At 41.6% G+C, this 23,580-nt stretch overlaps 1 protein-coding gene across 3 annotated transcripts; it reads left to right on the top strand.

The window, feature by feature from the left end:
- Positions 1-1,291: 1,291 nt before the first annotated feature.
- On the top strand, positions 1,292-15,853 carry LOC106577580 (gastrula zinc finger protein XlCGF57.1). Of its 3 annotated transcripts, XM_014155747.2 has the most exons (9): positions 1,292-1,616; positions 1,969-2,171; positions 2,499-2,600; positions 2,703-2,798; positions 6,444-6,554; positions 6,761-6,881; positions 7,700-8,014; positions 10,418-10,634; positions 15,483-15,853. In XM_014155747.2, exons 1-9 carry the CDS (start codon positions 1,595-1,597, stop codon positions 15,643-15,645), a joined length of 1,350 nt encoding a protein of 449 aa, XP_014011222.2. In that variant the 5' UTR covers positions 1,292-1,594; the 3' UTR covers positions 15,646-15,853. The 3 variants fall into 3 exon arrangements, with proteins under 3 accessions (XP_014011222.2, XP_014011220.2, XP_014011221.1); XM_014155745.2 differs by lacking the exon at positions 15,483-15,853 and having other exon boundaries at positions 1,293-1,616; positions 10,418-12,603; XM_014155746.2 differs by lacking the exons at positions 1,292-1,616; positions 1,969-2,171; positions 15,483-15,853 and adding an exon at positions 6,108-6,165 and having other exon boundaries at positions 2,576-2,600; positions 10,418-12,603.
- The last annotated feature ends 7,727 nt before the right edge of the window (positions 15,854-23,580 follow it).

Raw genomic sequence — 23,580 nt, 5'->3', positions numbered from 1 at the left:
GACTCACCTTACTTGCAGAGAAACGCCAATGCCATCCTCCTCTCATGTTGCCGAAAAGGTCTATGACTCTGTCCTAAAGTACACACTTTTAGTTTTTGTTGTCCTAGGCTACCTGGCTAAAATGCTTGCTCGCTAGCCTAACTTACTTTCATGGGCAACGATGAGCCAGCTAGTTAACATTAGCCTACTGCATCTAGCTACATATTGAACTTCCATCCTCTCAGGCCAGGGGCACAATGTATGAATTTATGGTTGGATCAGAATTAGCGTTATAATCATTGCCCAGTACGGAGAATGAAATAAAACCACATGTCCAAATTCCTATCTCACTTCCATGGCTAATTTAGGAAAGGCCCAATTTTAGCAAGCTAGTTAGCCACTGGAGGAAAACAACACAACGAGATGCAACAATTCAAGTTGTTTTCTGTCAATGGCATTTGACTTTTGATGTGATGTGATTGGTGTGAAGCCAATTCCAAACTGTCTTCCCTTGACACTTTTTTTTGGTGTGCTAGGACCATTCACCATTCATTTGGTCTCCCCTTACTCAAGGGAGGCCAAATTCCCTCTTGTTTCAATGCTATGGAAGTTTCAACAATATCATACTCTTTTTGACCAGACAGCATCAGATAGATGGGCTACACATACAGAGACAGAGGGGCGCTGTTTCGCTCACAAGCTTTCTCCAGTGAGATACATTCCGCCTCTTGCAAATGGAAGGACAATCATGAAACAGAGAGAGGAAAGATGAATTATTTTTGCGTGTTATAATTGTGATTCTCATAACTATTGCAATAGATTTTGATTATTAGCCATACAGTTTCAGTTAATTAAAAGGGTTTTAGTATCTTACATTTTCTTCATCCAATATTTGTGTTGAAATGCTCATGCGACTTTCTGTGGTTGGATGTAAATAGATTACGATGAATGGTTGGAAACCAAACACGTCATGTATGTTGTACATGGTATCACAATGGTGTGTTATCTTATGATGAGGCCTCCAAAAATGCTACCTATTCTATATCGCCCCCTCAATAACACAGTTGTGCCCTAAGCATCTATCGACACGAACGTTTTGCTGGTGTTAAAAAAACCCCATAAATGACAAACAAATATCCACATGACCTAACTTCACACGATAAAAACGAGGCAAGAAGCTAAAGAGAGGAAGTCACGATTAACAATTGACACGTACCGCCGTTTTTCATTTGATAGGTTTCTGCCTCCCTCCAGTGGTTTACTTTAAATGATACACCTTGTTGGGGTCACTGGAGCTAATTGGAGGCTCTGCTGCATACCACGTGACTCCCATAATGCGGAAGAAATTGAGCGTGTTGAAGAAAAGCTGCAGAGACTCGTTTCAAAACATTTCTGGTTGCAGAAAAAAGTACTTGCTAGTTAAATGGTTGTGACAAGCTGAGCCTAGTAGTTCAGAAAATAGTAAAACCATATCTTAGGGAGACACATTGTTTACTAGCCAGGCCAGCTGTCGATGATGTTTTGCTGGCAATGCATAGTTAGCTAGCTAACATTTAAAATCACCCTTTGCCGCACCTGCTAGCTAATTGGAAAGTTTCCTCAAGTGAATGGGGAAATGGACCCTACAACATTTTCAGGTTTGTTGAATTGTTATGTTCATGTTTTTTTATTGTCTGTAACGTCGACAAGCCTGACCCTGCCACTCTGGTAAGCTAACGGCTGGACAAATACCAATAGTTAGCTAAAATGTGTAAGGACTGGCAGTCCAATTCTGATCTTGTTTCACTAATTGGTGTTTTGACCAATCAGATGAGCTCTGCAAAAGATCTGAAAAGATGTGGGTGGTCAAAAGATCAGAATTGGGCTGCCTGTCTAAACGCTGCCCGTGAGACTTGACACTTGCACTGTTTTTTTTTACAAAGACTCATGCCACATGAAAACAGTGGAGTGTACTAACATGAGCTGTCTAACTTCCTCCTCTGGTGACAGGTCCCCATCTCCCTCTATCCTCCCTGCGTCTCCTGGTGCCACCACTACGTCTGATGTCTGCATCCATGTGGCAAGTGGCTCAGCAGCGTAACGTGATGCAGTATGGGAAGCTGGAGGAGTTTGTGACTCTGGTGACAGAGATGGTTCCGGAGCTCCTGACGCTCAAGCAGAGGGTCCAACTCATCCTGGGACTGAGAGCGAGGGTGAGACAGGTGGAAGTGTTGAGGTTTAGGAATGGTGTACACTGTAGGGGGTCAGGAGAATAACATAAAAAAAGTCTACCACTTAAATATGATGAAAGGGGTTACCTAGTCACTTGCACGACTGAATGTATTCAACTGAAATGTGTCTTCCGCATTTAACCTAACCCCTCTGAATCAGAGACAAGGGATGCTGACAGAAGATTGCTCTCATCACAATTTATTCAACTTCTGTTCACTCATGATCAGTTACATATTTGACTCGGTTTGTTTCCTCAGTATATAAATTGTTCAGGCAACTGTTATTAATGCATACATCTTCTGTGTCAGCTGGTTCTTGAATTGTGTCGTGGTGTGGAGTCTAACCCAGCTGGCTACAAAACCATCCAGCCCCACCTGGACAGAATCCATTCATGCACAACACATAAAGGGGTAAGTAACGTATAACACACCAGTCTGGTAATGGCAAGTCTGCTTTACCTAGTTCTCATTGTAGATGATTACAGTTGTTTTGTGTGTGATTTACATATTCAGAGCAAAGACAAAGAAGTGGAGGCCTCAAAGGATAACTTTGTGGAGCTGGTCCAAACTCTGCTAGAAGACTCGACGAAGAGGGAACATTTTTTTCAGGTGAGATATCTAACATCTTGATGTCATAAATCCCTCTTTCAAATCAAATCAAAGTTTATTTGTCACGTGCGCCGAATACAACGGGTGTAGACCTTACATTGAAATGCTTACTTACAGGCTATAACCAACAGTGCATAAACGGTATTAGGTGAACAATGGGTAAGTAAAGAAATAGTGAAAAATAACAGTAGCGAGGCTACATACAGGCACCGGTTAGTCGGGCTGATTGAGTTAGTATGTACATGAATGTATAAATCAAATCAAAGTTTGTCACGTGCGCCGAATACAACAGGTGTAGTCCTTACAGTGAAATGCTTACTTACAGAAATAAAACAACAGTAAAAAGACAGGCTATATACAGTAGCGAGGCTATAAAAGTAGTGAGGCTACATACAGACACGGGTTAGTCAGGCTGATTGAGGTAGTATGTACATGTAGATATGGTTAAAGTGACTGCATATATGATAAACAGAGAGTAGCAGTAGCGTAAAAGAGGGGGTGGTGGGTGGCAGGACACAATGCAGATGGCTAACCGGGCTAATGTGCGGCACTGGTTGGTCGGCCCAATTGAGGTAGTATGTACATGAATGTATAGTTAGTGACTAAGCATGTATGATATCCTTAGAGTAGCAGCAGCGTAAAAGAGGGGTTGGGGGTGCACACAATGCAAATACTTCAGGTAGCCATTTCATTACCTGTTCAGGAGTCTTATGGCTTGGGGGTAAAAACTGTTGAGAAGCCTTTTTGTCCTAGACTTGGCACTCTGGTACCGCTTGCCATGCTGTAGTAGAGAGAACAGCCTATGGCTGGGGTCTTTGACAATTTTTAGGGCCTTCTTCTGACACCGCCTGGTGTAGAGGTCCTGGATGGCAGGCAGTTTAGCCCCAGTGATGTACTGGGCCGTACGCACTACCCTCTGTGTGGAGGCCAAGCAATTGCCGTACCAGGCAGTGATGCAACCAGTCAGTATGCTCTCGATGTTGCAGCTGTAGAAACTTTTGAGGATCTCAAGACCCATGCCAAGTCTTTTTAGTTTCCTGAGGGGGAATAGGCTTTGTCGTGCCCTCTTCACGACTGTCTTGGTGTGTTTGGACCATTGTAGTTTGTTGGTGACGTGGACACCAAGGAACTTACAGCTCTCAACCTGCTCTACTACAGCCCCATCGATGAGAATGGGGCGTGCTCGGTCCTCCTTTTCCTGTAGTCAACAATCATCTCCTTAGTTTTGGTTATGTTGAGGGATAGGTTGTTATTCTGGCACCACCCGGCCAGGTCTCTGACATCCTTCCTATAGGGTGTCTCGTCGTTGTCGGTGATGAGGCCTACCACTGTTGTGTCGTCTACAAACTTAATGATGGTGTTGGAGTCGGGCCTGGCCATGCAGTCGTGGGTGAACAGGGAGTACAGGAGGGGACTGAGCACGCACCCCTGGGGGGCTCCAGGGTTGAGGATCAGCGTGGCAGAGGTGTTGCTACCTACCCTCACCACCTGGGGACTGCCCGTCAGGAAGTCCAGGATCCAGTTGCAGAGGGAGGTGTTTATCCCAGGATCCTTAGCTTAGTGATGAGCTTTGATGTTGAACGCTGAGCTGTAGTCAATGAATAGCATTCTCACATAGGTGTTCCTTTTGTCCAGGTGGGAAAGGGCAGTGTGGAGTGCAACCGAGATTGCATCATCTGTGGACCTGTTTGGGCGGTATGCAAATTGGAGTGGGTCTAGGGTTTCTGGCATAATTGTGTTGATGTTAGCCATTAACAGCCTTTCAAAGCACTTAATGGCTACGGACGTGAGTGCTACAGGTCTGTAGTAATTTAGGCAGGTTGCCTTGGTGTTCTTGGGCACAGGGACTATGGTGGTCTACTTGAACCATGTTGGTATTACAGACTCAATCAGGGACATGTTGAAAATGTCAGTGAAGACACTTGCCAGTTGGTCAGCACATGCCCGGAGCACACGTCCTGGTAAAACGTCTGGCCCCGCAGCCTTGTGAATGTTGACCTGTTTAAAGGTCTTACTCACGTTGGCTACGGAGAGCGTGATCACACAGTCATCCGGAACAGCTGATGCTCTCATGCATGCCTCAGTGTTGCTTGCCTTGAGCGAGTATAGAAGTGATTTAGCTCGTCTGGTAGGCTCGTGTCACTGGGCAGCTCGCGGCTGTGCTTCCCTTTGTAGTCTGTAATAGGTTGCAAGTCCTGCCACATAAGACGAGTGTCGGAGCCGGTGTAGTACGATTCAATCTTAGCCCTGTATTGACGCTTTGCCTGTTTGATGGTTTGTCGCAGGGCATAGCAGGAGTTCTTATAAGCTTCTGTGTTAGAGTCCCGCACCTTGAGAGCGTCAGCTCTACCCTTTAGCTCAGTGCGAATGTTGCCTGTAATCCATGGCTTCTGGTTGGGGTATGTACGTACAGTCACTGTGGGGACGACGTCCTCCATGCACTTACTGATAAAGCCAATGACTGATGTGGTGTACTCCTCAATGCCATCGGATGAATCCCGGAACATGTTCCAGTCTGTGATAGCAAAACAGTCCTGTAGTTTAGCATCTGCTTCATCTGACAACTTTTTTATAGACTGAGCTACTGGTGCTTCCTGCTATAATTTTTTTTATTGTAAGCAGTAATCAGGAGGATAGAGTTGTGGTCGGATTTACCAAACGGAGGGCAAGGGAGAGCTTTGTACATGTCTCTGTGTGTGGAGTACAGGTGATCTAGAATTTGTGTACCTCTGGTTGCACATTTAACATGTTGATAGAAATGAGGTAGAACTGATTTAAGTTTCCCAGCATTAAAGTCTCCGGCCACTGGGAGCGCCGCCTCTGGGTGAGTGGTTTCCTGTTTGCTTATTTCCTTATATAGCGGTCTTAGTGCCAGCATCTGTCTGTGGTGGTAAATAAACAGCCATGAAAAGTATAGCTGAAAACTCTCTAGGCAAGTAGTGTGGCCTGCAATTTATCACAAGATACTCTACTTCAGGCGAGCAAAATCTGGAGACTTCCTTAGATTTCGTGCACCAGCTGTTGTTTACAAATATGCACAGACCGCCCCCCCCCCCCCCCGTCTTACCAGAGTGTGCTGTTCTATCTTGCCGGTGCAGTCTGGTTGGTAGGTGATGTCTGGTTGGTAGGATATTGGTGATCGTACCTCGTCTAATTTATTGTCCAATGATTGCACGTTGGCGAGTAATATTGACGGTAACGGCAGCTTTCCCACTCGCCTTCTGCGGATCCTCACGAGGAATCCCGCCATGTGTCCTCTGTACCTGCGTCTCTTCCTCTTGCAAATAACTGGGATGTTGGCCTTGTCAGGTGTTCGGAGAATGTCCTGTGCGTCCTGCTTGAAGAAAAAATCTTGGTCTAATCCGAGGTGAGTGATCGCTGTCTTGATATCCAGAAGCTCTTTTTTTTGCCCTAAGATACGGTGGCAGAAACATTTATGTACAAAATAAGTTACAAATAACGCGAAAACTCCCCACATAATAGCACAATTGGTTAGGCGCCCGTAAAACTGCTGCCATTTATTCCAGCGCCATTTTCTGTTCAAAGGACTAGTATGACTTCATAGCAAATATTGAATAGGATTACATTTCTACATATGCCTTGGCTAAAACCACATGACTCTGCCTTTCTATCTCTGTGTTAAAGGAGGTGTTCCCTGTACAGTACAGCACTAGGTATGACACAGCACTGCAGATACTGGTGTGGCAGTTCTTTGACAGACTGGAGGAGATGCTGCCAGTGCCCAGCTTTACACAGGTACTGACTCCATCTCCATCCTATTAGATCACCTAAAACATGTTGACGTTCATTTGTACATTTGCTTAAAATGTAGGATTTATTTTAATTTTAAAGGACCCTATTCCATGAATGAATAAACAACAGGGTAGTGGCTAGGGGTCATGTGGGATTGGACTGCGCTTTTCTCTGTTCTGCAGACATACTTCTTCTTCTCTCCCTCTCAGACAGCATCCATTCTCAACCTGAACCCTACTGACCTGGAAGAGTGTCAGCAGTCTCTCTGTGATCCTGAGCATCTGAAGACACTGCTGCAGCATCATAGAAATCTGGGGCACCTAAAAAAAGGTTAGGATCCCTCAGGTGATCTATTTGAACTTGTTAACCTCTGGGTGAAATACCTGATTCTCCTGAAAGAGAATTTGGAATTATTTGGATTCTCTCTCTCTGGCAAGGTTTCCATCCAATTGGCGACAGATTTTCTTGCAAATATTCAAAAATCTGCATAAAGAAAATGTTCCCACCAGTGGTGTTTGCACCAAACTGTGTTAATGCGGATATACAAGTCAGTGCGTGATGATGCAGTGCACACACACTATACTTTAAGTTTTCATGTACCGAATAAACATCTAAAGTTCAATGTGTTTCCATCGCATTTTCAACATCACCGATAGTTTTGTCACAAATGTGCCAGCCAACAGCTTGCAGTTACAGTGCAGGTAGTCTAGTCTACATGAGAATATTATGCATAAGAGCAAGGAATATTTGTATTTGTCTAATGGCAGCTTAGCATCAACCATCTTGTCACCAGAATAAGACCCTCTATTTATTGGAAAGGAGCATCAAGCTCAGCACTGCATTTTCACCCCCCTGTGAAGTTCATTTATTTCATCTGTAGCTTAATAAACTGCATTGTTTCCCGAGTTGTAGTGGGAAGACCACACACCATATCACATGACCAAGTTCACTTCGATTTGGTTACTATATCAATATTTGTGCATAAAGATGTTTCTCCCCTAATACATTTTTGTGCACCAAAAACTCCCACCATGTCAAACGAACAAATTATCTATGTGCATTCATAAAAACGAGCTGTCTTGATTTTACATTTTATATACGGTATGACTTGCATAAAAACTGTGGATGTAAACGTGGTTCTCTTCCAGATTTTTTGTTCTATGACTCTGATAACATCCTGTCCACGTTGTCCTTCCTCGCTCCCTCACTGAAGTCTAAACATACCAAAAGAGGCATAGAAGAAGGCACGGTGAAGAACGAGAGCGATGTGAGGAGAAAGGGAGAGAAAGAAGAGGCTGAAGGTCCGAAAGAACAGGAGAGTGGTGAGGGACAGCAAGAAGTCAGTGGGGAGGACCAAGACGCCAGTGAGGGAAGTGATGAGGGCGCTGAAAGACTGGTGGAGGCTGGGGAATCCTCTGGGAACTCTGGGCAGCAGAAACAGCCATCATTAGTGGCCATCAATGGTAAGGAAATTCAGGGCGGAATACATTGCATACATCCATACACTGTCTAATTGAGTTGGTGAAGTTGATTACTTTGTCCAGTAGTAGAGTGGGGTCAGTAGTAGGGCTGTTGCGGTGACCGTATTACCGGCGGTCACGAGTCGTGAAGGCAGTCAAATTCCACGTGACCGCTTAGTCACGGTAATTAGGCTTCTCCAAGCTCTGATGCTGCTCCTGGTCATTAGTAGCCTACTAAACTTGCTAACTGCCTGGTACTCAGCACTCTTTTGGCCCTCTAATCACCCTGACATCAATGCAAATGTAATCGAAAATCTAATCAAACACTTCATGAGCTCATGTTGCGCAACATTTCTATAGGCTATGTAATTGCTCAAGAAAATAGAGTGATGGCCTCTACTAAAAAGAGGATCCCATCAGCTCTCTATAGGCTAGGCCTACTATTTTTATTTCTCCACTTTCCTAATATTAAGCAAATTGCATATATTTACAACAGGAGTATAGCCTACCTGGCTGGGATGAAAATGAACCACGCGGAAAGCGTCCACCATTCGCTATTTAAGTGCATAGATGACGTGCTTTTTCGATACAGGTGCATGATAATGGTCCATTCTAAATCAAAACAAATTTCACACGTATATGTAAAGACAAGATTAAATCAAGAATATTCTGATGGGTGACAATATTAGCCTATCACTTGATGAATGAATGATGCCCAGCATAAGAAACAATGCCTTTTTTTTTTTTGCGACTTTTTCGAATCATACTTGTACACTTCATGTAGCCTAGCACATATGCCTATATGTTTTAATAAGGTTTGTATCACAACTAAAGTGGCCAAATAACTTCAAATTAAGCACATTAATCCGCTTTACAAGGGGTGTAGAGCCTAACTGGCATACATAAGCAGCACGTGCGTTTCAAATTTGGGGAAGATAATTTTCACCATTTTAAAAATGCATTTTTATAATAAAAGCATGCATAATTGCATTTGCGGTCACTTTTGATAATGGTGTTTTCCTGCTAATGCAACATTCGCGCTTATAGCGTACTACCATGTGCGCATTGCTGCGCTTATAATGTGAAGGAATATCCTAATAGTTTATCAACATTTTAAGCTAAACGTTCTGATCTGTTGCGTCAGCCACATAGCGTAAAAACATTTGATGCTAGTGGTTGTATTAATTTGAAGTCTATCGCATCCCACCACAGTCTATGTTTGCAATATTTATTTCTCGCACAGAATAGGTTGACTTTTGTACTGTGGGGGATAGTAGATTGACATAGGCTAGTACTTTTGCTGTTTGTTAGGCCTACTCGTCTTGATGGCTGACAAAGTAAATATCTTCAATATGCACCTCGGAATTGGATCAGGACGCGCGCACTTGTGTCCCCGGTGTGTCTGTCTTCACTTGTAGCCTGTGAGAAAGACCTGATCACGTGATGGAGAGCCATGTGAGAGAGGTGATTCAGAGTGCTCCGCACTCTGAGAGAAGGGCACAATGGCCACTGGCCACAAAAGGCATAGATTGTTTTAGGGTGCATTACGGCCACACAAAGGGGATGCCACTGAAATTAGAGGCATTTAAGTGCTTGTCAAATTGTGAATGAGATACTGATCAAGTGTGTACAGCCTGTGCCAAAAACAAAGCAGAGCTCATGCCTTTCAAGCAACTTTTTTTCAAGTCATCATTAGACGCATCATGCAGCCTTACAATGTATTACAAATCTAAACATATAGCCCAATGTTTGTAGAACTAAAGCTACATTAACTTGAAATGAAGCATATGGAGTACCCATTTCTTTGTTGACCTCTCAACACAGAATAGTTGCATGTGCGCACTCCCTGAAATCGTTTGCAGAAAACATCCTTTCTATTTTATTCAGCTTTGCAATTGTATTCTTTATACTATAAAATAATGCCACGGAATTCTAAGCAAATCTTGTCTGCTAAATTAACTAGTGTAGCCCACTGCCATATGGCTTAGCCATATCAGGGCCCAACTTAAGGACAACTCAGTATGCTATTCTGTTCTTCTGAAATAGACTACATTTTCTTCATATCATGTTTCTTTAGACCTGTCTAAAATAAATAATGGATTTATTGTGAAGGTGTAGGCTATATTACATGGATTAATTAGACTTTATTTACTTGACAATCATCGGCTGATAATTTTGTGACCGCCACAGCCCTAGTTGGTAGTCACTTTTATTTTAGAAATGTCTTAATGCACAGCTCCACTAGTTTTGAGCTATTTAGTGCACAGATTCTATAATTGCACAGATTTCTGCATTAATAAAGTCTAAATCTTTATATTATCGCCTCATCGGCTAGTGACAACAATCTACAATGGAACTTTGAACTAAACAGCCCTTATTTCACTCTCCTGTGTTTTGTACCTGCAGGACAAGCTAAAGCCAAGCCCCCCCAGTCCCAGGGCTTTTCCTGCACACAGTGCCAGTTCTCCAACAGGAGATGGCTCACACTTCAGGAGCACATCAAGAAGAACCATCCAAAGGAGGACAGTGGGATCCTGGGCTCTGGAGAAGCTGGAGCTGAGAACAACGTCCTGCCTGTCAGTGAGACAGAAAGTTCCTCAGCCAAGAAGGCCAGGAAGAACAGGTACATCTGCTCCCAGTGTGGGAAGGGTCACAAATGTTCATATGAACTGAGACGACACGAAACCGTTCACTCTGAGGTGAAGCCCTTCCATTGTGACCAGTGTGAGAAGAGATACAAAACAAAGGTGGCTCTAAAACAGCACCATCGAGTTCACACTGGAGAAAGGCCGTATGTTTGCTCACATTGTGGCAGAGGCTTTAGGTCTGCAGGAACTTTACAATCACATGTACGCACACACACCGGGGAGCGACCTTTTGTCTGTTCTATATGTGGGAAGGGATTTATTCAACATCAAATACTGATAGGTCACCTCCGGTGGCATAGAGGGGAGAAACCGTACTTATGTACCGTTTGTGGAAAGAGTTTTAGTACTTCAGGTGCCTTGTTGGTACACTCACGAACACACACAGATGAACGCCCCAAAAGCTGTGAGCATTGTGGGAAGAGGTTTAGAAGATGTTACGATCTCACAATACATCGGCGGATCCACACTGGTGAGCGGCCGTTCTCCTGCACACAGTGCGACAAATGCTTCACGTCCCACAGCGACCTTAGCAGACACATGCGAATTCATACAGGAGAGAAACCTTACCAGTGTAAAATGTGCGATAGGAGATTCACTGAAAGCGGCAACCTGAAAGTACACCAGCGAGTTCATCGGGGAACAGCCACAAATGTACGGGTTTCAGTGTGTAATATCAGTACGGCCCACCACAAGTCACCAAGTGTGGCAAGAAAGAAGGAAAGAAAGAAATACAATGTTCCACCACTTGTTGTTGGACATGAGTTGCCGTAGCCACAGTGTGTTTATTTTTTTATTGAACATTTTTTAAATGTCACCTTTTTATTTAACTAGGTAAGTCAGTTAAGAACAAATTCTTATTTACAATGACGGCCTACACCCTATGGGACTCCCAATCACGGCCGGTTGTGTTAGCACTGAGATGCAGTGTCTTAGACCACTGCGCCACTCGGGAGCCCAGAGGGGAGAAACTATGTTCATGTTCTAAGAACACACATTATATTGGAACTTTATGATTCCCGGGCCATTATTTTTATTTTAGAATAAGTTGACTTGCATTGTAATAACTTATTTCTCGTAGTAGCAAGATAATTGGCTATTTTGTGATGGCGAGGCATTTAATGACAGCGTAATATGATTATTTTAATAATGAGATAATTGGTTACTTTGTTTCTCTAAGTGGTTTCTCTAGCTTTTCAACACCATATATTAGGTAATCTCACAAACATATTCACTATCCTGCCTACTAACAGTCACTGAAATCAGTCAGGGAAGGTCAAACAGTTCACAACAGATTCATACAGGGGTACTGTTTTTGCGAAATTAGACAGCATGGTAATATATCACATTTGCAGTGCGGCCCTCTGAACCTCAGCGAAGACAGAATGTGGCCCCTGAAGAAAATGAGTTTGAGACACCTGGTCTTGAGGGACATTGAGATCTGTACAGGACTATGGTGGTGGTGATCGGTAGATCCATAGTTTGTGACTATGGTGACTTGGCTAAACCAGTGGTTCCCAAACGGCACTAGTGTGCCTTTTTTAGGAGCTCTCTGATGTGCCGTTAAAGTTCTGGTAATCTTGATTTAATTTTTTTTTTCTTTTTTTAAGTAACACTCACTTGTAAACAACCTGTGGAATGCAAATGGAATTTTGACTTGGGAGCACTAGTGCTGGTCAGATAATACATTAAATGGCACATGGTTACATCTGTATCATTGTTTCAAGTCCAGTGCATTCAGGCTGTTACAATTGTATAATTTGAGGGTTGCGCATCATGAGCAAAGTCAATCATTTTTACTTCATTTGTATCATTGAACAAATACCATGTCACTTTTTTTAAAGAACAAGCTAACTACTGACTTGCAGCATGCATCTAGGGAAGGGCACTCAACTTGTACTGCACTAACTCAGATGACTGATTGGTTAAAATAAATGGATAATAAGATGCTAGTTGGAGCTGTATTGTTAGATTTCAGTGCAGCCTTTTATTGATCATAATTGTTTTTGAAAAAATTCACTTATGGCTTTACATCACCTGCTATCACGTGGTTGGAGAGTTACTTATATATCCATTAGAACTCAAGAGTGTTCTTTAGTGGAAGCTTCTCTATCAGATATGTACAGTGGAGTATCCCTCAGGGCAGTTGCCTTGGGCTGTTACTCTTCTCTATTTTTTACAAGAAACTACAATTATTATGCATGCTGATGATTGCACACTCTACACATCAGCACTTAGTCAGTGAGCTCACTAAGACTCTTACATGCTGACCAAACCGCACGCAAGTTGATTTTGTTCACCCACACCAGACGCGATCAGGACACGCAGGTTGAAATATCAAAACAAACTCTGAACCAATTATATTAGTTTGGGGACAGGTCAAAAAGCATTAAACGTGTATAGCAATTTAGCTTGCTGTTGCTAGCTAATTTGTCCTGGGATATAAACATTGGGTTGTTATTTTACCTGAAATGCACAAGGTCCTGTACTCCGACAATTCATCCGTAGATAATACGTTTGGAGCTGTGCTTTGGGTCATTGTCCTTTTGTAGGAGGAACTTGCCTCCAATTAAGCGCTGTCCACAGGGTATGGCATGGTGTTGCGAAATGGAGTGATGGCCTTCAAGATCCCTTTTACCCTGTACAAATCTCCCGCTTTACCACCACCAAAGCACCTCCAGACCATCACATTGCCTCCACCATGCTTGACAGATGGTGTCGAGCACTCCTCCAGCATCTTTTTTTCCTTTTTTTTCTGCGTCTCACGAATGTTCTTCTTTGTGATCCGAATACCTCAAACTTAGATTAGTCTGTCCATAACTTTTTTCCAATCTTCCTCTATCCAGTGTCTGTTCTTTTGCCCATCTTAATCTTTTGTTTTTATTGGCAAGTCTGAGATGGCTTTTTCTTTGTAACTCTGCCTAGAAGGCCAGCATCCTGGAGTCGCCTCCTCACAGTTGACGTTGAGACTGGTGTTTTGCGGGTACTATTTAATGAAGCTGCCAGTTGAGGACTTCTGAGGTGTCTATTTCTCAAACTAGACACACTAATGTACTTGTCCTCTTGTTCAGTTGTGCACCGGGGCCTCCCAATCTTCTTTCTATTCTGGTTAGAGCCAGTTTGCTCTGTTCTGTGAAGGGAGTAGTACACAGCGTTGTACGAGATCTTCAGTTTCTTGGCAATTTCTCACATGGAATAGCCTTAATTTCTCAGAACAAGAATAGACTGGGGAGTTTCAGAAGAAAGGGCTTTGTTTCTGGCCATTTTGAGCCTGTAATCGAACCCACAAATGCTGATCCTCCAGATACTCAACTAGTCCAAAGAAGGGCAGTTTTATTGCATCTAATCAGCACAACAGTTTTCAGCTGTGCTAACATAATTGCAAAAGGGTTTTCTTATGATCAATTAGCCTTTTTAAAATGGTGTAACTTGGATTATCTAACACAACATGCCAATGGAATACAGGAGTGATGGTTGCTGATAATGGGCCTCTGTACGCCAATGTAGATATTCCATTAAAAATCTGCCGTTTCCAGCTACAATAGTCATTTACAACAATAACAATGTCTACACTGTATTTCTGATCAATTTGATATTTTAATAGACAAAAAAATTAGCTTTTCTCAAAAACAAGGATGTTTCTAAGTGACGCCAAACTTTTGAACAGTAGTATATGTGTACATTTATTTTGCAATGCGAGCGGTGGGGTCAGCATGTTAGCAAGGAGTTACAGTCAGTGTCAGAATGGGACATTAACAAACTGGTCTTAAATACATCTAAACCAAAAGCATTCTCTTAGCCCTAAACCTCATCTGGAGTTGTGCATAAAGGGTGTGACCATTTAACAAGTTGAGCTGTACTCCTAGGGGTAACATTGGATGGTCAGTTATCATGGTCAAGTCATATTGACAATGTTGTGAAGATGTTTTGTGTTTTTGAGACAAACTGTACTAGTTGTTCAGGCTCTGATCTTGTCCCATCTTGATTACTGTCTGTTAATATGGTCATGTGCAGCAAAGAAAGGCCTAGCAAAGCTGCAGCTGGCGCAAAGCAGCACGCCTTGCCCTTAACTGCACACACAGAACTAACATCAACAACATGCATGATAGTCAGTTTCTTAAAAAGACTAGAAATAATCTTCTAGTCTTTTTAAGAAACATTTGTGTTAAATGCCTAACCACTTTGTATAATCTATTTGCGTACATTTCAGACATACATACGCCACTATTGGTTTCTTCACTGTACCCAACCAAAAACAATTTCAATGCGTTGCTCAGTTGTTTAGAGTCATGTCATCATGGAATGCTCTGCCACCAGAGGTTAGTCTAGCAAAAAGCATGTTTTTAGCTTTAAAAAACAAACATCTTGTATTACAGCGCCTCTCCTCCTTTCTAAAAATCTAATTGAACTGTACTGTATATGTGAATATGTACACTGAACAAAAGGATAAACACATGTAAAGCGTTGGTCCCATGTTTCAAAGCCGTAATAAAAAAAATCCCAGAAATGTTCTATATCCACAAAAAGCTTATTTCTGTTTTTTGGCCCAGATTTGTTTACGTCCCTGTTAGTGAGCATTTCTCCTTTGCCAAGATAATCAATCCACCTGACAGGTGTGGCATATCAAGAAGCTGATTAAACTGTTATTTACACAGGTGTACCTTGTGCTCGTGACAATATAAGGCCACTTTAAAATGTGCAGTTTTGTTACACAACACAATGTCTCATGTTTTGAGGGAGTGTGCAATTGGCATGCTGACTGCAGGAATGTCCCCCAGAGCTGTTTCCAGAGAATTTAATGTTCATTTCGCTTCTGCCGCCTCCAGTCTTTTTAGAGAATTTGGCAGTACATCCAACCACCCTAACAACCGCAGGCTACGTGTCACCACGCCAGCCCAGGACTTTCACATCCGGCTTCTTCACCTGCGGGATCATCTGAGACCAAACACCCGGACAGCTGATGATACTGAGGAGTATTTATGTCTGTAATAAAGCCCTTTTCGTGGGGAAAAACTCGTTTGGATTGGCTGGGCCTGTTCCCCAGTTGGTGAGCCTTGCTCCCAAGTGGATGTACCTATGCCACCCATGGCTACGCCCCTGCCCAGTTACGTGAGAAACATAAATTAGGGCCTAATTAATTAATTTAAATTGACTGATTTCCTTGTGTACTATAACTCAGTAAAATTTGATTGTTGCATGTTGTGTTTATATTTTTGTTGTGTGTGTGTATATAATTAGTGTAAATATATATACTAGTGTAATTATTTTTCTATAACTTTTTTGTAAAAGCTTATTTTCTTGTCTACTACTGTTCAGTACTTTGTCATGTATTTTAACGTTTTATGTAGAACCCAGGAAGAGTAGCTGCTGCATGTGCAGTAGCTAATAGAGATTCTCATAAACCAAACTAAACTTTGTCTGAAAACCAGCACAGGTAAATCTGATTAGGTTTGCTTAACGTTATTTATAATAAGGATTACATGGAGAAAATCGGACCTCTGAAATTAAAATGAATGGCCCTCGCAAAATATGTTACCTAAACCTAACTGAACGCTTCAAAGAAAAAAAAAAAAAAAAAAGTGACCCTCCCTATATCCCAAGTGGATAGCAGAGGATGCAGAGAACGTATCCTCAATTATTGGACCGACCAGAAGCTTAGATATGCAGTTTAAGAAATTGTTCTTCGTCATGTAAGCGTTTCATGGCAATGCAGGAAATTTGATCACTACGGGTGTAATGTATTTCTGGCCACTGGATGGTTTTGTGGCGTTGTTTCACTCCCTATGGGCCACTGTAGAAAGGATACTTTCAGCACCTATCGAACAATGAGACAGATTTTTCACCGGGTGTTTTCAAGTGTGACGTATCTGGATGGCGTTTCCACTCACTACCAAATAAGGTGCTTAGTGACCGGCAGTGGGAGACGATGGATTTTGGCCAACATGCGTTCTCATCGATGAAACATTTTATTTCAAGTTTTCTGTACCCAAAACCAGAATCTGTTACGAACAGAGTGTTTTATGTTTTGTAGATTTTACCCAAGTTAAAATAAATTGAATTGTTTAGGAGTGCAAGGGCGTATTGAGTTTGCACACTAGCATTTTAAAGAAGGCGATCCCTAACTTAAATATGCTAAAACATGCTTGAACGCGCCAATAGGATCTCACTAGCTCGTGCTTAGCTCTGCCCCTTCCTTGATTTGTTCTGCCTACTTTGACTGATTTGTTCCAATTTCAAACGACACAGGCTGTGGTCGATCTTGGTTTAGTTAGAAAAATATTTGCTTTCAGTCTCTATTTATAGTATAGCTACCTCACGGAGTGAACAACCATCACTGTTGACATAGATCACAGTTATTTAACGTTATTACAGACAGATCTGGCATTTCTCCATCTGGAAATTACAACTTACAACTGCAAGTATTTTCATTTATGTCCAAGAGATGGCTAGCTACAAAGCTACTGTAACAGGCTAGCTAACTTTAGCTGGCTCTAGTCTAGATCAATTCGCCAGCGGCAGAGCAGCACTCGCTAACAAGAAAGGTAAGTCACTTGCTTTAATCATCTCTGAAGTTGTTTGGCATGCGACCACACTAGCTCCATATATTTATCTAAAATATTTTATGAAATGGGTTGTTTCTTTAACTAGCTTAGTAGACTACAGACTATAACCTTGCTATCGCGTTAACGTACACCTTTAGGGAATGCCCACAATGCAGCTGTGGTGGTGCCACTTGTTAAGCTATCTATCTGCTTTAAAGAGTGAAAGTACTCGAGCCTTTATCCATGGCTGCTGGTCTCAGTCCCATGAAAAAGTGATGTTGACTTAAATGGATCAACCAGGTAATTAAAGCTAAAATGTTCTCTGCACTCACTAGATATTTTTATTTAACTAGGCAAGTCAGTTAAGAACAAATTCTTATTTACAATGAAGGCCTACCCTGGCCAAATCTGGATGACGCTGGGCCAATTGTGCGACGCCTTATGGGACTCTCAATCACAGCTGGATGTGATACATCCTTGTTTCGAACCAGGGACTGCAGTGCCTTAGGCCACTTGGAGATACGTGTGGTTCATTGGCAGATTTTCAATAGAAGCTAGACAAAGATGGTATCAGCAATTCTCAATCGGATGAGACAAGCCTAGTCTCCTTAATTTACAGATCTTACTTAGATTGAGAATTATTTGAATATCAGTTATTGCTCATGGTGTAACTGTGCTGTTTATGAACCCACAGCAAGCCAAATGCTGCTACCATTGCTGTGGGTGAAGTAAAAACAACGGTGGTAAATCTCATTCAAATTCATGAAGTCAATAATTTGCTAGTAACAGATGATGTCATAATACGAACAATCTCTGAAACTCACTTAGATAATACCTTTGATGATACAGTGGTAGCAATACAAGGTTATAAGATCTACAGAAAATACAGAAATGCCAAAGGTGGAGGTGTGGCTGTTTATATTCAGAACCACATTCCTGTAAAGCTTAGAGAGGATCTCATGTTAAATACTGTTGAAGTAATATGACTACAACATGTATTGATCATATCTCTACTAGTGCTACAGAAATTTGTTTGAAAGCAGTATCCAAATCTATTGGATGTAGTGATCACAATATAGTAGCCATATCTAAGAAAACCAAAGTTCCAAGGGCTGGGCCTCATATTGTGTATAATAGGTCATAGACAACGTTTTGTAGTGATTCCTATGTTGTTGATGTGAAGAATATTTGTTGGTCCGTGGTGTGTAATGACGAGCAACCAGATGCTGTACTTGACACATTTAGGAAATGGCTTTTCCTAGTTAATAATATGCATGCACCCATTAAGAAAACGACTAAAAACTGTAAAATCCCCATGGATTGATGAGGAATTGAAAAATTGTATGGTTGAGAGGGATGAGGCAAAAGAGATGGTAAATAGGTCTGGCTATACAACCGATTGGCAAACGTACTGCAAATTGAGAAATTATGTGACCAAACTGAATAAAAAGAAGAAACTACATCATGAAACAAAGATAAATGACAAAGAATGATAGTAAAAAGCTTTGGAGCACCTTAAATGAAAATTTGGGCAAAAAGGCAAACTCTGCTCCATCATTCATTGAATCAGATGGCTACTTCATCACAAAACCCATTGATGTTGCCAACTACTTTAATGATTTTTTTAATTGGCAAGATTAGCGAACTTAAGCATGACATGACAGCAACAAACGCCGACACTACACATCCAAGTATATCTGACCAAATTATTAAAGACAAGCATTGTAATTTTGAATTCTGTAAAGTATGGAAGGTGAAAAAATTGTCTATCACCAATGACAAGCCACCAGGGTCTGACAACTTGGATGGAAAATTACTGAGGATAATAGTGGACGATGTTGTCACTCCTATTTGCCATGTCTTCAATTTAAGCCTACTAAAAAGTGTGTGCCTACTGATTCTGATGGCATCATTTATATGAAAATAAATTGATAAATGACTCATTTAAGAAATTTTATGCAAATCTTTATGCCTCAGAACTGCCAAATGACGCACCCAAGTTAATGGAGAACGTCTTTTCTAAGATTGAGCTCCCTACTATCTCCAAAGAACAGAGGTCTCTCCTTAATGCCCCTATTACTGAGGAAGAGATAATGTCCGCAATTAAGAATCTGCAAAATGGTAAGGCCCCAGGGTTTTGTAGTGAGTTCTATAAAGAGTTCCATGGTCTGATCCTTGAGCCATTGCGTGATATGTTTAACCACTCATTTTCAAATGACCAGCTCCCCCAAATGCTGCGAGAAGCCAACATATCACTTATTCTCAAAAAGGGAAAATGTCCGGAGTCTTGTTCCTCGTACAGACCAATTTCCCTTCTGAATGTGGATAGAAAATTGCTTTCTAAAATTCTAGCCACAAGATTAGAGGACTCACTGCCACTAATTGTGAAAGGAGACCAAACTGGCTTCATTAAGGGACGTAGGTCATGTAACAATGTCAGACGGCTTCTTAATGTAATTGAAGTCTGCCAACGAAGTGCTATGGATGGTCTTGTGCTCTCCCTAGATGCTGAGAAAGCATTTGATCGTGTGGAGTGGTCTTACCTATTCTTTGCTCTAAATATATTTGGTCTGGGGACAACTTTATAAAATGGGTGAAAGTTTTATATGATGATCCTCAGGCTGCTGTCCTTACTAATGGACTACGGTCAAACAGCTTCTCTACACAGAGGTACCAGACAGGGCTGTCCTTTGTCCCCCCTCCTATTTGCACTCGTTATGGAACCACTGGCCGAGGCCATCAGGGTAACGCCTGCTATACAGGGGCTGCTCATTGGTGATGTTCACCATAAAATAAGCTTGTATGCTGATGATGTCCTGATATTAATTTCTAATCCCGAGACTTCAATCACATCTCTTATTAATATTATTGAGTTATTCAGCGAATTCTCAGGCTACAAGATTAACCTAACTAAATCAGAGGCTATGCCACTTGGTAACCTTAACTCTGTACCTAATACTTCTCCCCCCTTCCCTTTTAAATGGTCTCCCTCAGGTTTTGCGTATCTGGGTATATTTGTAACTCCTAAATTCCAACAAATGTACAAAGCCAATTTTGTTCCCTTGTTTGATACGATAAGACAGGATCTGGAGCGCTGGAACTCTCTTCCGATTTCATGGTTGGGTAGAATATCCCTCTTGAAAATGAAAATTTTACCTAGGCTACTTTACCCAATCCAAATGATCCCAGTATTACTCTCCAATAAGGTAATAAAGGATGTAAATGGATGGCTAAGTTCCTTTATATGGAGTAAACGCAAGCCAAGACTTAAGATGGCAATATTGCAGCTGCCAAGTTCTATGGGTGGCTTGGATCTGCCCAATATCAGGTTCTATCAGTGGTGTGCCCACCTATGTTATATTTCAGACTGGATCACAAACGATGACTCCTCTATTTGGTTAGACATTGAGACTTCTCTTTCAAAATACCCTTTACAGGATCTTTTGTTTTTCACAAGTTTCAAGTCTGTAAAAGATCACTGTAACAACCCCATTACACTTAACACACTCAAAGTATGGAGGTCAGTTCAACGTTTCCTGGGAAGGTCCAAACTAACCTCTGCTCTTACCCCAATTCTTAACAACCCAGATTTTGCCCCAGGATTGCTGGATGCTGGCTTTAACGTTTGGCTTAATAAGGGCATACGCAGACTAAATGACTTATTTGCGGATAAGATTTTATTGTCATTTGAGCAGATGGTCAAGAAATATCAACTCCCAAAGCAGGACTTTTTCCGTTTCCTACAAGTAAGACATTATATTCTGAAGAGCACCACCTTAATTGGCAACCCTGATATGTCTGTCATTGAAAGAATGCTTTTTTTCCCACAAAGGAAAATGTCTGTAAGTCTGTTTTATGATACTTTAAGGTCCTTTTCCGCTGTCGACACACAGAGGGTGAAACAAGTGTGGGAGAAAGAACTGTCTGTTATTATTGACGAAGAGATGTGGGAGGACATTTGGAAATATGCAAAAACAATATCTATATGTAATCGTACTAGAGCAATTCAATTAAGAATAATACACAGATTGCATATATCCCCAAATCGCAGACATGCTTTTAGCCCCTCTTCCTCCTCTCCTCAGTGTCTTAAATGTAAAACTGATACAGGCACCCTAACACATTATTTATGGTCATGTACCAAAATACAAAGATATTGGTCTGGTGTTCTGCAAGAAATGGAAAAGATCCTAGGGGTCGATCTAGAATTGGACCCAGTCTCTCTACTGTTAGGTCTCCCTAGTAGGCATGTAACTTCTGTGGGTAAGAGGAGGCTTTACAACATCCTCACCTTCGCAGCGAGGAAAAACATACTTTTACAGTGGATTAGTGATAAGGTTCCCTCTATTAAAGATTGGCATAAGATACTATTTGAATGGGTGCCGCTGGAATATCTGACATGTACATTGCATTCTAAGACAGATCAGTTCTACAAAGTATGGGAACCTTACCTAAATTACCTAGAACCTGAAGTATCAGCTATTATGCTGCAGGGATTCTCTTAGAATGGTGATCTATGTATTTCAGAATTACACTGTACGGTCCATGTGGGGAACCCAACTTCTTGGTTTAAACTGAGCTTTTTTTATTTTTTTTTATTTTTTATTTCTGTTTATGTTTGTTTAAAATGTATGTATTGAGAGACGCAATGAGGGGGATGGGGTGAGAGAAGCGCTGAGCGGGGAGAGGAAAATGGTGTGTGTGTACATGCGTGCATACATACGGATATGTGTAAGTGAGTGCTGTTTTTTTTTGCCTTGTCTTTGTTGTTGTATCTCTTAATATGGGTGAAAATTGTGAAACTCCAATAAAAATACTGTTACAAAAAAAAAAGTGTGTGCCCTCAGGCCTGGAGGAAAGCAAAAGTTATTCCCCTATCTAAGAATAGTAAATCCTCCTTAACTGGCTCAAATAGCCGATCAATCAGCCTGTTACCAACCCTTAGTAAACTTTAGGAAAAAATGGTGTTTGACCAGATACAATACTATTTTACGGTAAACAAATTGACAACAGACTTTCAGCACGCGTATATGCAAGGACATTCAACAAGCACAGCACTTACACAAATCATTGGCTGAGAGAAATTCATGATAAAAAGATTGTGGGGGCTGTTTTGTTAGACTTCAGTGTGGCTTTTGACATTATAGATCATAGTCTGTTGCTGGAAAAACGCAAGTGTTATGGCTTTACACCCTCTGCTATATTGTGGATAAAGAGTTACCTGTCTAACAGAACACAGAGGCTGTTCTTTAATGGAAGCCTCTCCAACAGATTTCCCCAGGGCAGCTGTCTAGGCCAATTACTTTTTTCAATCTTTACTAATGACATGCCACTGGCTTTGAGTAAAGCCAGCCTGTCCATTTATGCGGATGACTCAACACTATACATGTCAGCTACCACAGTGACTGAAATGACAGCAACACTTAAAGAGGTGAAGTTAGTTTCAGAATGGGTGGCAAGGAATAAGTTAGTCCTAAATATTTCAAAAACTCAAAGCATTGTATTTGGGACAAATCATTCACTAAACCTCCTCAACTAAATCTTGTAATTAATAATGTGGAAATTGAGCAAGTTGAGGAGACTTGGAGTAACCCTGAATTGTAAACTGTCATGGTTAAAACATATTGATAGAACAGTAGCTAGGATGTGGAGAAGTCTGTCTATAGTAAAGCGCTGCTCTGCATTCTTAACAGCACTATCAACAAGGCAAGTCCTGTTCAGTCATGTGGTCAGGTGCCACAAAGAGGGACTTAGGAAAATGTACACAGAGAGCTAACATTAATGATATGCATGTAAATCTCTCCTGGCTCAAAGTGGAGGAGAGATTGACTTCATCACTACTTGTATTCTTGAGAGGTATTGACATGTTGAATGCACCGAGCTGTCTGTCTAAACTACTGGCACACGGCTCGGACACCCATACATACCCCACAAGACATGCAACCAGAGGTCTCTTCACAGTCCCCAAGTCCAGAACAGACTATGGGAGGCGCACAGTACTACATAGAGCCATGACTACATGGAACTCTATTCCACATCAAGTAACTCATGCCAGCAGTAAAATTTGATTTAAAAAAAACATTAAAAATATACCTAATGGAACAGCAGGAAATGTGAAGCAACAGACACATGCGTACAAACACATGATAACATACGCACTATACACACACGTACACATGGATTTTGTGTTATAAGTGGTAGTAGAGGCGAGGCCTGAGGGAACACAATATGTTGTGAAGTATTGTTGCAGGTTCAAGGGTCTGAGGTTTCCACGTCACCAAGTTCAATAACCAAACACGCACAAGGAGCACAACTAGAATGCAAATGGGGAGTTTATTAGGGAGTTTTGCACACTGGGGAATAGTGGGGGGGTCATTCACCA

The sequence above is a fragment of the Salmo salar genome, chromosome ssa18 (assembly GCF_905237065.1).
Source record: "Salmo salar chromosome ssa18, Ssal_v3.1, whole genome shotgun sequence".
Classification (NCBI taxonomy): Eukaryota; Metazoa; Chordata; class Actinopteri; order Salmoniformes; family Salmonidae; genus Salmo; species Salmo salar.
Note: the sequence above shows the minus strand (reverse complement) of the source record. Positions and strands in the feature narration are given on the sequence as shown.

Coding starts and splice junctions, on each gene's coding strand:
- LOC106577580 (XM_014155745.2), top strand. CDS start 1,595: ATGGACCCTACAACATTTTCAG. Junction 2,172..2,498: donor TCCTGGGACTGAGAGCGAGG/GTGAGACAGGTG, acceptor CTTCTGTGTCAG/CTGGTTCTTGAATTGTGTCG. Junction 6,882..7,699: donor TCTGGGGCACCTAAAAAAAG/GTTAGGATCCCT, acceptor GTTCTCTTCCAG/ATTTTTTGTTCTATGACTCT.